The sequence below is a fragment of the Trichechus manatus genome, unplaced genomic scaffold (assembly GCF_000243295.1).
Source record: "Trichechus manatus latirostris isolate Lorelei unplaced genomic scaffold, TriManLat1.0 scaffold00082, whole genome shotgun sequence".
NCBI classification, from domain to species: domain Eukaryota; kingdom Metazoa; phylum Chordata; class Mammalia; order Sirenia; family Trichechidae; genus Trichechus; species Trichechus manatus.
The window spans coordinates 6,870,512-6,884,766 of NW_004444018.1; the positions used below are offsets into that span (position 1 = coordinate 6,870,512).

Here is a 14,255-nt window from a genome sequence, read left to right on the forward strand (position 1 = left end):
AAAAAAAAAAAAAAAGGTCGAGAAGGGAGAGGGTTGACATGTCGTGGGGTTGTTTACCAATATCATAAAACAATATGTGTACTATTGTTTCATGAGAATCTATCTGTTCTGTAAACCTTCACCTGAAGTACAATAAAAAAAATTTTAAAAAAAAGGCATAACCATGGGACAATATTTGTTGAAATAAAAATCTGCCACACAGTTTTGGTTTAATGCTGGCGAGGTCAAAGATGCAGACGGCGCCTCTGTGATGATCTAAACAAAACACACGTGGGTTGCATACTAAAATCACAGGAACATTTCAAGTGGAAGAGTATCTGAATATCCCCCTTTTTAAAAAATTTCCAGACTGTTTTTGTTGTTAAAATTATGAGAAAAGGCACTGTAGATAAAAGAGTCTCATTCAATGCAATAAGTTTACTTTATTCAATGCAGTTTCTGTTCCTTGAAACAGTTTTAATTTAGTTACTTCAATCGACTCCATGATTACATATACTGAAAATGAGTCAAGAACTACAACCTATTTTTATTTCATTATACATCTGGCATTTTAATGTTTACAAGGTGGCAGATAAATAGCAACCAATGAAAAAGCTACAGTATTATTTTCTCTAAGTCTTTAACAACCATTGCTGGAATTATGGTGTTTTTTCAAAACTTGTCTTTTCCTATTCAGGTATATATACACATATACACACACAGTATTTGTAATCACAGTATATATACACAATTTTGTAGCCTACTTTAAAAAATGTAACATGTAATGTTTCTCATTTGATACACAGTAATAAACATACGTTTACCGGTTATTAAGTGACTTCTAGGTGCTTAATAAGGAGCCCGGGTGGCACAAAGGTTAAAGCACTCTGCCGATAACTAAAAGGTTGTCAGTTCAAGCCCACTCAGTGACTCCACAGGAGAAGACCTGGCAAACTGCTCCTGTGAAGATTAAAGCCAAGAAAACCCTATGGGGCAGTTCTACTGTTGCATGGGGTTATGAGTTCAAATTGACTCCACAGCACTAAATGACACTGAACCAATGATACTCAATAACAGGCGCTTAATGGTTTATATGCATCATCCTTTTATTGTTAAAACTCTGCAACTTAGGCATTAAAGATTAATGTGCACAGGAGCACAGAACTAGTATGTAAAAGAACCAAGATTCATTACCTAAATCTATTTTTTAAAATCATTATTTACAATGACTATATTTCACCAATAGGATCTAGTCTAATTTACTTAACCATTCCCTCACTGTTAGACATTTAGTGCTGCAACTGGTTAAGCACTCAACTACTAGCTGAAAGGTTGGCAGTTCGAAACCACCAAGAGGTGCCTCAGAAGACAGGCTGGCCGATCTGCTGCTGAAAGGTCACAAGCCTTGAAAACTCTATGGAGCAGTTCTAGTCTGGACACACAGGGTCGCCATGAGTCAGAACTGACTTGATAGCAACTAACAGCAGTAACAACATTCCCTTAGGTCTCTGGGTGGCGCAAATGGTTTGCGCTCAACCACTAACATAAAGGTTGGTGGTCTGAACCCACGCAGCAAAGCTGCAGAAGAAAGCCCTAATGATCTGCTTCTGTAAAGAGTAGAGCTAAGAAAACCCTACGAAGCAGTTCTACTCTGTAGCACATGGGGTCGCCATGAGTCAGAATCACCTCGACAGCAACAAGTTTGGTTTTGGTTAATACTCCCTTAAACTGCCTTCAGATACAAAGCTAGTACTTGATGATATGCTTCTGGCTGCTGTTCCAAAGGACTTCTGGTGCTGCCCCTTCTATGAATTACTAAAGAAAACCAAACCCACTGCCACTGAGTCAATTCTGACTCACAGAGACCCCATAGGGTTTCCAAGGTTGTAAATCTTTTACAGAAGCAGACTGCCACATCTTTCTCTGGAGGAGCCACTGGTGGTTTTAAACCTCGGACATTTCAGTTAGCAGTGGATCACTTTACCCACTGTGCCACCAGGGCTCTATGAATTAACAGCTCATTAATGAGCCTCAATGCATTTAACATCATATTCAGCATTTCCTAGCCTTTCTCAAGTGGGTGCCCCAAGACAATTAAGCCCTACTGCCCTAAGACATCTGCTGTACTTAATGAATTAACTTCTGTGCATCAGAATAATACTGGGTATGTACTATCCTTGGGAGGATTGAAAGCCACTCAAGTCATTTTCTGTAAGGTTCAATTCTCTCACAGAACTTTGGTTGAGAAAGGCTGCATTACAGGAACAGAGAATAAACGTAAGACACAGTTGCTACCTTTTAAAAACCGAACATGTGAAAATTTCAAGGAACATGTGGTACATAGTGATGAGAACTATAAATCAAATTCAGAAAAAGGGGTAGAGCAGAAGCTTTGTGAGAAAATGAAACCAGAGTATACACCTGTGAGAAATCACTTCATCTGTGAGGGATTAAAGAGGAGAATTAACAAGGCCCACATGTCTGGCCCAACAGCTTGAAACAGATTCTGTATTGGGGGCATAGGAGCAACTCTACTTAACAGAAAATTTGTTCCCTAAGTCCACTTGCAGCCCGGAGTGACACTGAAAATTACTAGGACTAATATATGAAACGAAGGAATCCTGGTGGCACAATGGTTAAGTGTTTGGCTACGAACGGAAAGGTGGATGCTTCTAACCCACCCAATGGCTCCTTGGGAGAAAGACCTGGTGATCTGCTTCTGTAAAGATTACAGCCAAGAAAACCCTATGGGGCAGTTCTACTTTGTCACACGGGGTCACTATGAGTCAGAATCAACTCAACAACATCTAACAACAGCAACAACGTATGAAAGATATGTTCAGGAGAGAACAGTAAATACTGGCAATATTGTCTGACTCTTGCTCTTAAAATATTTATCCAAAGAAAACTCATTTTTCCTTGTAAATAAATTTGTACTAATGGTTGCTTTATGCGTGGTGGTGCGTACACTCATTGCCCTAAATTAGGGTGGCAGCTAATTCTGACTTGCACAATGATGGTGTCTCTTCAATGAAAGTAAAGCCTCTGCCAGCAGGGCAGCACAAAACCTTTGGGTTATTCAAGCACATTTATTATGGCTCCTACAAATTCAATTCCATCTGTTAATTCCTGGGTATGTAGGAAAATGGGGGGAAGAGAACAGGGGGTGTTGCTCTCTTATGTTCTCTGCAGGTGTCCAAGGGTACTCACTGTGATGTGGTGAGTGGGAGTCTTAAAGCCTTCAATCAAGGAACATCACTGGTGGGCGTAAACGTTTCACGGACAGCCTGTCTCCAGTCTAAATCCTTTTTTCAAGGAAACCACCAGTCTTATGCTGGATTAACATCAATTAACTCAGATAATGTGTGCTGACATTCTTCCATTTCATCAATTACTTTTCCTCTTGCTGACCTCTGGTAGACTGCACAGGTAAGCACTTTGCAAGTGTTGCAACTTGTCAAATTCCTGATGTCAAAATTTACAATGATCACCCCATACATAAAGGTAACATTTATCTTTTCTTACCAGTTTTATTGAATTACCTCTGTGTTTGTTTCCTCTTACATATCTCCTCTCATTAGCCCTTTGATCATCTCACTGCTTTTGAATTTAACAGAACATGCTGGGATAAAAAAATGTTTGCAAAACACTTGAAAACTAAGCACAGACAGCATATATGCCATAGTGTCTCGACACTAGGGAACACATGCCTAGGACAAAAACAGATGCAAGCACTGTTAACGCAAAGCAGAGCTAACGTGCTTTTTCTCTGGTACCAGCTTGTAAGAAAAATCACAAGAAAAGGAGCTCTAAAGTCAGCTGTACAGTTAACTAGGATGAATTCAGACACAGAAACTGCAAGTTAATTGGACCAGTTGAGTGAAGCAACAAGTAGCTCTGGTGAACTGAGAACTGTTATGACAAAGCTTTTTTTTTTTTTTTTTTTTTTTTTTTGCAGAATTAGCCTGCTAAGTGGTAACGTGTAGTGAGGCACAGGGAAGCAAGCTGGTTGTGAGATGTGTTATCATCGTTAGGGCAGAAACTGACTCATTTATTTCTGTTGTTGCTATTTGGTGCTGTCAAGTCACTTCCGACTCACAGTGACCCTATGTACAACAGAAAGAAATACTGCCTGGTCCTGCACCATCCTCACAATCATTGCTATGTTTGAGTCCATTGTTGGCAGCCACTGTGTCAATCCATCTCATCGAAGGTCTTCCTCTTTTTCTTCTACCTTACCAAGCACACTGTCCTTCTCCAGAGACTGGTCTCTCCTGATAACAGGTCCAAAGTATGTAAGAGAAGTCTCGCCATCCTTGCTTCTAAGGAGCATCCTGGCTGTACTTCTTCCAAGACTGATTTGTTCATTCTTCTGGCAGTCCAGGTATGTTCAATATTCTTCGCCAACACCATAATTTAACTGCATCAATTCTTCTTCAGTCTTCCTTAGTCACCGTCCAGCTTTCGCATGCATATGAGGCAACTGAAAATACCATGGCTTGGCTCAAGTGCACCTTAGTCCTCAAGTGACATCTTTGTTTTTCAAAACTTTAAAGAGGTCTTTTGCAGCAAAATTGCCGAATGCAAAATGTCATTTGATTTCCTGACTGCTGCTTCCATGGGTGTTGATTGTGGGTCCAAGTAAAATGAAATCCTTGACAATTCAATATTTTCTTCATTTATCATGATGTTGTTCATTGGTCCAGTTGTGAAGATTTTTATTTTGTGTTGAGCTGTAATCCATACTGAAGGCTATGGTCTTTGATCTTCACCAGTAAGTGCTTCAAGTCCTCTTCACTTTCAGCAAGCAAGGCTGTGTCATCTACATAATGCAGGTTGTTAATGAGTCTTCCACCAATCCTGATGCCAAGTTCTTCTTCACATAGACCAGCTTCTCAAATTATCTGCTCAGCATACAGACTGAATAAATACGGTGAAAGGATACAACCCTGACGCTCACGTTTCCTGATTTAAAGCATGCAGTATTCCCTTGTTCTTCTTGAACGACTGCCTCTTGGTCTAAGTGCAGGTTCTGCATGAGCACAATTAAGTGTTCTGGAATTCCCATTCTTCACAACGTTATCCACAATTCGTTATGACCCACAGTCGAATGCCTTTGCAGTCAATAAAATACAGGTAAACATTTTTCTGGTATTCTCTGCTTTCAGTCAAGATCCACTCGCATCAGCAATGATATCCCTTGTTCCAGTCCTCTTCTCAATCTGGCTTGAATTTCTGGCAGTTCCCTGTCAATGTACTGTTGCAACCGTTTTTGAATTCAACAAAATTTTACTTGTGTGTGATATCAATAATATTGCTTGATAATTTCCGCATTCTGTTAGATCATCTTTCTTTGGAATGGGCACAAATCTTCCAGTCAGTTGGCCAGATGTCTTCCAAATTTCTTGGCATAGACAGGCGAGCACCTCCAGTGCTGCATCCGTTTGCTGAAACATCTCAATTGATATTCTGTCAATTCCTGGAATCTTGTTTTTTGCCAATGCCTTCACTGCAGCTTGGACTTCTTCCTTCATTACCACTGATTCTTGAACATATACTACCTCCTGAAATGGGTGAACATCAACCCGTTATTTTTGGTACAGTGACTCTGTGTATTCCATCTTCTTTTGGTACTTTCTGCATCATTCAATATTTTGTCCATAGAATCCTTCAACATTGCAACTCAAAGCTTGAATTTTTCTTTAGTTCTTTCAGCTTGAGAAATGCTGAGTGTTCTTCCCTTTTGGTTTTCTATCTCCAGGTCATTGGACATCTCAGTATAATACTTCACTTTGTCTTCTCCGGCTACCCTTTGAAATCTTTTGTTCAGCTCTTTTATTTCATCATTTTCCCCATTCGCCTTAGCTACTCGAAGTTCAAGAACAAGTTTCAGAGTCTCTTCTGACACCCATTTTGGTCTTTTCTTTCTTTCCTGTCTTTTTAATGACCTGTTGCTTTCTGCATGTATGATGTCCCTGATGTCCCCCAAAACTCATCTGGTCTTCAGTCATTAGTGTTCAATGCATCAAATCTATTCTTGAGATGGTCTCTAAGTTCAGGTGGGATATACTCAAGGTCATACTTTGGCTTTCATGGACTTGTTTTAATTTTCTTCAGCTTCAACTTGAACTTGCAGATGAGCAATTGATGGTGTTCCGCAGTCAGCCCCTGATCTTGTTGTAACTGATGATACTGAACTTCTCCACTGTCTCTTTCACAGATGTAATTGATTTGATTCCTGTGTATTTCATCCAGCAAAGTCTACATGTACAGTTGCCACTGATGTTGAAAAAGACATCTGTGTTGAACAAGTTGTTGATTTTGCAAAATTCTATCATGCCATCTCCGGTGTTGTTTCTGTCACCAACACTGTATTTTCCAACTACCAATCCTTTCTTTCCAACTTTTGCATCCCAATCACCAGTGTTATGGATTGAACTGTATCCCTCCAAAATGTGTGTCAACTTGGGTAGGCCATGATTCCCAGGGTTGTGTGACTGTCCACCATTTTGTCATCTGATGTGATTTTCCCATGTGTTGTAAATCCTACCTCCATGATGTTAATGAGGCAAGATTAGAGAGTTATGTTAATGAGACAGGACTCTTATCTACCAGATTTGGTTGTATCTTAAGTCAATCGCTCTTGAGATATAAAAGAGAGAAGCTAGCAAAGAGACAGGGGGACCTCACCACCAAGAAAGTAAGAGCCAGGAGCAGAGTGTACGCTTTGGAACCCAAGGCCCCTGCGCTGAGAGGCTAGTCCAGGGGACGATTAATGACAAGGACCCTCCTCCAGAGCCGACAGAGAAAGAAAGCTTTCTCCTGGAGCTGATGCCCTGAATTTGGGCTTCTAGCCTACTGGACTGTGAGAGAAGAAACTTCTGTTTGTTGAAGCCATCCACTTGTGGTATTTCTGTTATAGCAGCACTAGACGACTAAAACCAAAACCAAAACCTGCTGTTGTCGAGTCGATTCTGATTCATAGTAACCCTACAGGACAGAGAACTGCCCCATAGGGTTTCCAAGCAGCGTCTGGTGGATTCGAACTGCCAACTTTTTGGTTAGCAGCCATAGCTCTTAACCACTATGCCACCAGGGTTTCCCAGATAACTAAGACAACCAGTAATTATCAATACATCTTGATTGCAAGTTTGATCAACTTCAGACTGCAGAAGTTGGTAAAAATCTTCAATTTCTTTATCTTTGGCATTAGTGGTTGGCGTGTAAATTTGAGTAATAGTCATAGTATTAACTAGACTCCCTTGTAGGCATATGGATGGTATCCTACCACTGACAGCGTTGTACTTCAGGACCAATCTTGAAATGTTCTTTTTGATGATGAGTGCAACATCATTCCTCTTTAATTTCTCACTCCTAGCATATGACTGTCCAATGCAAGATGGCCAATCCTTAATGCCTAGGATATCTATCTTCATGCATTCCATTTTAGAGCACTTACAATTTTCCTAGATTCATACTTCATACATTCTATGTTCTGATTATTAATGGATGTTTCTAGCTGTTTCTTCTCATCTTGAGTCATGCCACATCAGCACATGAAGGTCCCGAAAGTCATTAAGGTTGACTCACCTTTGAGGAGGCAGTTTTCTCCAGCCGTATTTTGAGTGCCTTCCAACCTGTGGGGCTCATCTTCTGGCACTGTATCAGACAAGTTCTGCTGCTATTTATAAGGTTTTCGTTCGTCAATTTTTTTTAGAAGGAGATTGCCATGTCCTTCTTCCTGGTCTTAGTCTGGAAGCTCCGCTGAAACTTGTCCACCATGGATGACCCTGATGGTATCTGAATACTGGTGGCATAGCTTACAATATCACAGAAACATGGAAGTCACCAGAGTGCAACAAACTGACAGATGCGTGGTGGTCATTTATTTCTAGGTCTTGATAAACGTCTGCTGAATGAGCAGGGACGGAGAGAAACGAAATGACTCAGATATTTTGAAGGAACAGGTAACATGTTAGTCGTGATGGAGAAAAATAGGCAAAAGAAAGTCTTCCCCACCTCCTAACTTTCTGGCTTAACTACTATCAGTGGTAGAATTCTTTTTTATTTGAGAACGTCCAGTTCCTTGTGATTTGAAGACTTTGGCAAATTGTAAGACCAGATACTGTACTTTTCCGAACATGAAAATGAGGTTGCTGATACAGAAAAAGGTAACACAGAACACAGTACTGTACAATGAGACAGCTCCTTCAGGGTCTAAAACATTTATCCACTATAAAAATGAATTCTCCCAACTGATCATGACTTCTATTTTGCTGCAACTGATTTTCTGGCAATAGGCCTGTTTATGGCATTAGACTGAATGGAATCCACAGTTCAATTTAAATAATCTATTTTTTCAGTCTCCAGTGCTGAACGCTTGCACAAAGGCTTCTCCTTAACTGTGTGTGAAGAATGGTGAACAGACTGCTTTCCTATGAAATTAATTCCTTTCAAAGTTACAAATACAAGCAACTGCTTTATGGGTAAGAGGTTTCCTCTTGGGTTGAGGAAAATGTTTTAAAACTAGGGAAAAGTGACGGCTGCACCACACCTTATGAATGTATTAAATGCCACTGAGCCGTACCCTTTAAAGTGGTTAATTTTATGTTATATGAATCATACCTCAATAAAAAAAAATCTTACAAATACACTACAGAGGGAACAATGTTAAGAGTGGTAAATTCTCGTGCCTGTTGAGTGTGTCTGACCTTTCACCCTGCAAACTCCCTGAGGGGAGCAATCTTTATCCTTCTTTGTCCGATGTAAGAGCCTACCGAAGCCTAGGATTCCTGGGGTGGGGGGCCGGAGGTGTGTGGCACAGATGTTTCACAAAGCATCTCAGGACAGCAGGAAGTAACCCTTTGTGCACAGCAAGGGGGGTGGGCTTTGTTATGGCTGCGCTCTCATTACAGACTCTTCCCCTTCTTCCATGCTGTCATTTGGTGAGCTTCACCCCTCTCCAAGCACCGCAAGCGATGCTGTTGTTAGTTGCAACTGAGCAGATTCCAAATCATGGCGACCCCACATGTGCAGAGCTGAAATGCTCTATAGGGTTTTCAAGGCTGTGATCTTTCAAAAGCAGGTCGCCAGGCCCGTCTTCCAAGCGCCTCTGGGAAAGTTCGAATTTTCTGGCTAGGAGCAGAGCGCTTAAGCATGTTTACGCCACCCAGAAAAGAATCCTGATTTATTCATCGAGATAGCCCTGGTGCTTAATTAGCATACTCAATCTCTGAACGACATCAGACACCAAACAACTGCAGCCCAGCAAAAACCTCAAGGAATAAGGCTTTAGGGGTCGTTTCTCGGCGCTAATTAAGGACACTGACCGCACAGCGCCGACCCGGCGACACGCGCAACGCCCCTTCCCCGCCCCCACGCGGCGGCCGCATGGCCTGCTGGGAAACGTAGTTTCCACTGCCCCCCGAGGTTCACTTCTCTCACCAGGGAGCCGACAAGGGAAAAGCAGTGACGCGACTGCGGAGCGGGACCCGGCGTCCCTCAGCTTGGCCGCGTCCGCGCCCTCTGCGTCCCCAGTCTCCGTCGCCGTGACCGCTCCTCGTAGGGGGCGGAGGTGAACCAATGTCACGACCTCGGCCGCGCGTCCCACGCACTCACCAGGGTGAGGGCAGCCCGGGTGGGCTGCAGCTTCCTCTTGCTCACAGCCCGGACTGTGGCTCGAACTAAGGAAGCTGACATCTTCACCGCCCCGGTGGCTCCGGCCGGAGCTCCGACTGCTCAACCTCTCTCCATGGACACGGCGCGCGCACTGACGCCACAAGCTCCGGCGCACGGCGGCCAGGCCCCGCCCCGCCCCGGCCCGCCCCCGCACCGCCCTCCACCGCCCACCGCCGCCATTGGCTGGGCAGCGTGAGTGACGGGCGGGCCGGTGCCTTCGCAGGCTGGTGAGCGCAGGAGCATGGAGAAATGTCGCCTCCGCAGGAGGAGGTTCTCGGCGTGACGTAGAGAGAGCGGTTGGTAGACGCGGAGTGACCTTCGTGACCTTGCTGACTCTGGAGGCGCTGCGCTTCAAGACTTGCCTCCTGGGCAACGTGCGGCGTCACCTCCTTTGATCCTCAGAATAACAAACGCATTAATAGGCTGTAAAGGCGCGATCTACTTCCAAAAATCAGCCAATGAAAACCCTAGGGATCGTAACAGTCCAATCTGCAACTGATCATGGGGATGGCACAAGATTGGGCAGCGTTTTGTTCAGTTGTGCATGGGGTCACCATGAGCCTGGGGTGACTTGAGGGCAACTAACAACAGAGGCTGAAGAACAGAGAGGAAAGTTAACCTAGCAAAGGGAGCTGGTGGTTCTCAAAGGCAGAATGGTTCTAACTTCCAGACATCTACATATATTTTCATTCTTCTTTTTGGTCCAGCCAGGCAGTTCTTCAGAGGTTAGAACTACCCCAGAGACTTGTCTAATAAGCAAACTACCACCCCCCACCTGGCCCCTACGCCGCACCCCAGGCTGTACTGCATGGGTTGTGGAAGGAGGAAACCTACTGTAAGATGTGACGCCACAGCACTGAAAACTCCCATTTATAGCGAGTACCAATCAATAAATTCCATCGAACATCCGTTTATCAGACCTTGTCCTGATTGCTCAGGATATGAATAAAATGGGTCTTAATTTTGTTAATTTAGCAAATATTTCTGAGCACTCACTGCCCACCCGGCACTGGCCAGCAGGCTCGGGCATACGCAGGATGTCCAGCAAACCAGAGGATCCAGGGAAGAATTAGAGGTCCAGGTGGGAGGACGGAAGTGCAGCAGGGTTAGCAATAGGTAAGGAGGAGAACATCAGAGCAGACAGCATTTCTTCCCAAGTGCTAGAGGTTAAGGGAGAAAGGAAGCAGAGGGTTCTGTGGAGTGGTGCTTGGGAGGCGATAGATGGTTCTGGCTCAGTGTTTTGACATGAAAAAAACTAAGCAAATCATTTTTAGAGCCATTTTTTCTTTCGTCCCCTAGTCTACAGGGTCATAAAGGGCAGTTCAAAATTCCTTTAAGTTCTGCCTATGCTAAGTGAAATGCATTGTCTATAAAAGGACCAAAAAAAAAAAAAAAACCACCACCAAACCCGTTGCGGTTGATTGCGACTCATAGCGACCCTATAGGACAGAGTAGAACTGCCCTATAGGGTTTCCAAGGAGCAGCTGGTGGATTCCAGCTGCCAACCTTTTGGTTAGCAGATGTAGTTCTTAACCACTGTGCCACCAGGGCCCCTATAAAAAGGACAGTTATTCCTAACTCTGGCTGTACACAGAAGAAACCATGGGATTGAGAGGTGGTAGGGTGGTGTGTTTGTCTCCTAACTTAATCATTGGCTAGCTGGGTGATTTGGGTAGGGCATTGTACTTCTCATGCCCTTCCTCATACAGGTGTTGTGAGGATGAAATGAGTCGATACATGAAAAGCCCTTAGAAGACTGCCTGGAACCTAGCAACACTCAATTAAACTTTGCTAATTGTTAAGTGGGTGTTTAAAGATGCCATGCATCATTTCTTCAGTTATTGTAATAGTATACAGTTGTGTAGCATTCTACAAGCTTCACAAGAACCTTGAGCACATTATCTCACACTAGCTTCATAACTTTGAGGTGAACACGCTAGGAGCGCAGGCGTGGCTATTTTACAAGTGAGGCTTAAACTCAAATCCCTTGTTCCAGGCAATGATGGCAGGGCAGCAGCTAAATTTTGTGATTCAGGATCCTGTGTATCTTAATAAACTATCCAGTTTTTAATTTGGTTAGCTGTTTTGCAGGTCCACAAAATAAGTTGGTATGTTAGAAGACTTTTCCTGATTACCAAGCAATATGTGAGCTGCTTTATCTCAGAGCAGCAGGTGTCCTGTGGTGTGGAAATGAGGTGGGTGTGGACACCTTTGAAGGGAGTTTGTAGGCTCTAAGCACTTTTAGATTTCCGCTACAATGGTAAAAACTTAGCACAGGGAAATGTTCAATACTCTGCTTCAGGATTCAGTTTCAGTTCCAAACATTTAAAAGTGTTTTGACTTCCTGGAGCCATGAAGGTTGGATGAACCCCTGAAACTATTGCCCTGAGGTAATCTTTAAACCTTAAACCAAAAATAGCCACCAAAGTCTTCTTAAAACCAAACAACAGTTTAGGCTAACTAGTAAAATATGTCTGCCTTAAGCATTCTTTTAAGACCTATATGTGATCAAAGTAACAACAGCAACTTGAAAGATTAGACAGGAAACTGAATGGGCAGTGAGTTTATGTTAATGGAGGAAGAGCCACACAGAAAAGGAGAGTGAGAATGGCTGCACAACTTGAAGAATGTAATCAACGACACTAAATGGTACACATAGAAACTGTTAAATTGGTGTATGCTTTGCTGTGTATATGCTCAACAACAAAATTAAAGGGAAAAAAAGTGTTTTCCTAGTAATACCTCACTTGATTCCCATGACTCTGTGGATCACTATTTTACAGGCAAAAAAGTGAACTGCCAAGAGGTTAGGGACTTGCCACACACAGCACTGGAAAACCAGCAGAGCCAGAACATTAAATTAAGTCTAAAATCTGCCTCAGTGAAAAGTGTGTTAAATTCTTGACTGCTGCTATCTAAACACACTTACTCTCAAAGAAAAAGATACCAAAGCACATCTTTACAGTTTTCTGGGGTTGGTTAAATTCTTCAACTTTTTTTTTTTTTTTTTAAAAAAGTCATCTGTGGAACACATTTCAAAATGAAAAATAAAATTACCTAAGCACATTTAAAAAAACATCTAAGTCTGTAAATTGCTGGTACTGTACATACTGAGCAACAGATAGAGAGTGTGGACTGGGGCCGCTGGACCACTGCTATATAAAGAAAGTTTCATACTTTCGTTTGTTCGTGAGAGAAAGAGGAAGGACCTTGTAGTGGGGCATTTGTGAAGCGTAACAGAGACCAGCTGCACGTGAAAGATAGCTGAGTCCAGGAAACTGGACCAAGTGCAGAGCAGACACATCTGTCCTCTAGCTGGGTGCTGAGAAGGGGCTCTGAGCAGCATCCAAATGAAGGGAGCAAAGAACCAAAGGCAATCCATTCACCAGGTCTGTGGCAAACACTGGTCATTTTCCCATTGATCCAGCGTGAGTAATTGAAAATCAAACAAAAACCCCAATACGCTGGGCAGAAAAGGAGCAAGGGAATATTTTGAAGGTTCAGAGGAAGCCCATCTTTCAAAAAAAAAAATCTACGATAGGAATCAGAATAAAATTTGTGATACAAGAAAACAATTTCTATGAAATGGAAGAGAACATAAAAGATGAGAGGAAAAGGAAGGTGGGGGACATAAGTTCTAGAAAATTAGAAGTGCAACCACAAAACTCCCATTGGAAACACAGAAGAGCAGAATGACTCTAAAAATTGAGCCAGCGATATGGAGATTAAATTTGAGAAGCTTTTCTAGCATGAAGAAAAGGAAAGAGATGATAAATGGAGAAATACTGAGAAAAGAGAGAAGTTTTTTGAGAAAAAAAAAAATTCTATTATACTTTCTCAAATTGGAAAAAAAAAATCTGAGTAGGAAAACGTATCGGCTCACTTTTGTTTCAGACAAGTCACTGAAGAGACAGTCTAGGGTGTGGTGATATCCCCCCTTAATTACAGAGACAGACACAAAGCATAGAAGCACCCAGGTAAAAAATTATGACCTACAAGGGAACGAAAATTAGGCTAGCCTCAGAGGGCAGAAGACAAAACACCATCAATTGGCTTTTCAAAGAAAGTGTGACTGGATGTCCAGTCAAGGTAACTTTCATGCGTGAAGGCAAGAGAAGAAATCAGAATAGGAAACTCATGTAGAGCCAAGTTTGAGCCCAAGTTGTACAATTCACTTGTAATTCATGAGTTTGTGTTCAAAATGAATCAGGAAAGATCACATTCTACCACGACTTCCTAATTCTAAAGTTCTTAATTTTGATGATTCTTCTTTGGCTGGAATATGTCTTCAGTTTTTGAAAAGGGGCATGTCAGTATGTACCTTCGGAGCCCTCTTGTATCTGAGGATGTTCGCCCAGCTGGCCCTCTGCACCCCTCCAATATGTATCCATGCCCATAAGGCTGCGCCTTGTCCTTGTGCACTGCAGTGCTTGGCACACAGTGCGTGTAAGTGAATGAAGTGAACGCATGATGAGCACAAGTCACAGAAACTCTGTGTGCACTCATTAAAGAAGAACAGATCTGTCCTGTGCTTTCTCCTTGATCTATTTTCCTTATGAAATTTAGGACTCTTTCGCTAGAAAATAATGTGGATAAAA

General features: G+C 42.6%; 1 protein-coding gene across 2 annotated transcripts in view; it reads right to left on the reverse strand.

Moving 5' to 3' along the window:
• The window catches only part of ISCA1 (iron-sulfur cluster assembly 1), a 50,797-nt gene extending 41,038 nt beyond the window's left edge, over positions 1–9,759 (reverse strand). For both annotated transcript variants that reach the window (XM_023735807.1, XM_004381317.2), the window contains exon 1: positions 9,598–9,759. In XM_023735807.1, coding sequence (XP_023591575.1) covers positions 9,598–9,678 — 81 coding nt within the window. In that variant the 5' untranslated portion in view covers positions 9,679–9,759. The remainder of the gene's footprint in view (positions 1–9,597) is intronic.
• Positions 9,760–14,255: the final 4,496 nt, after the last annotated feature.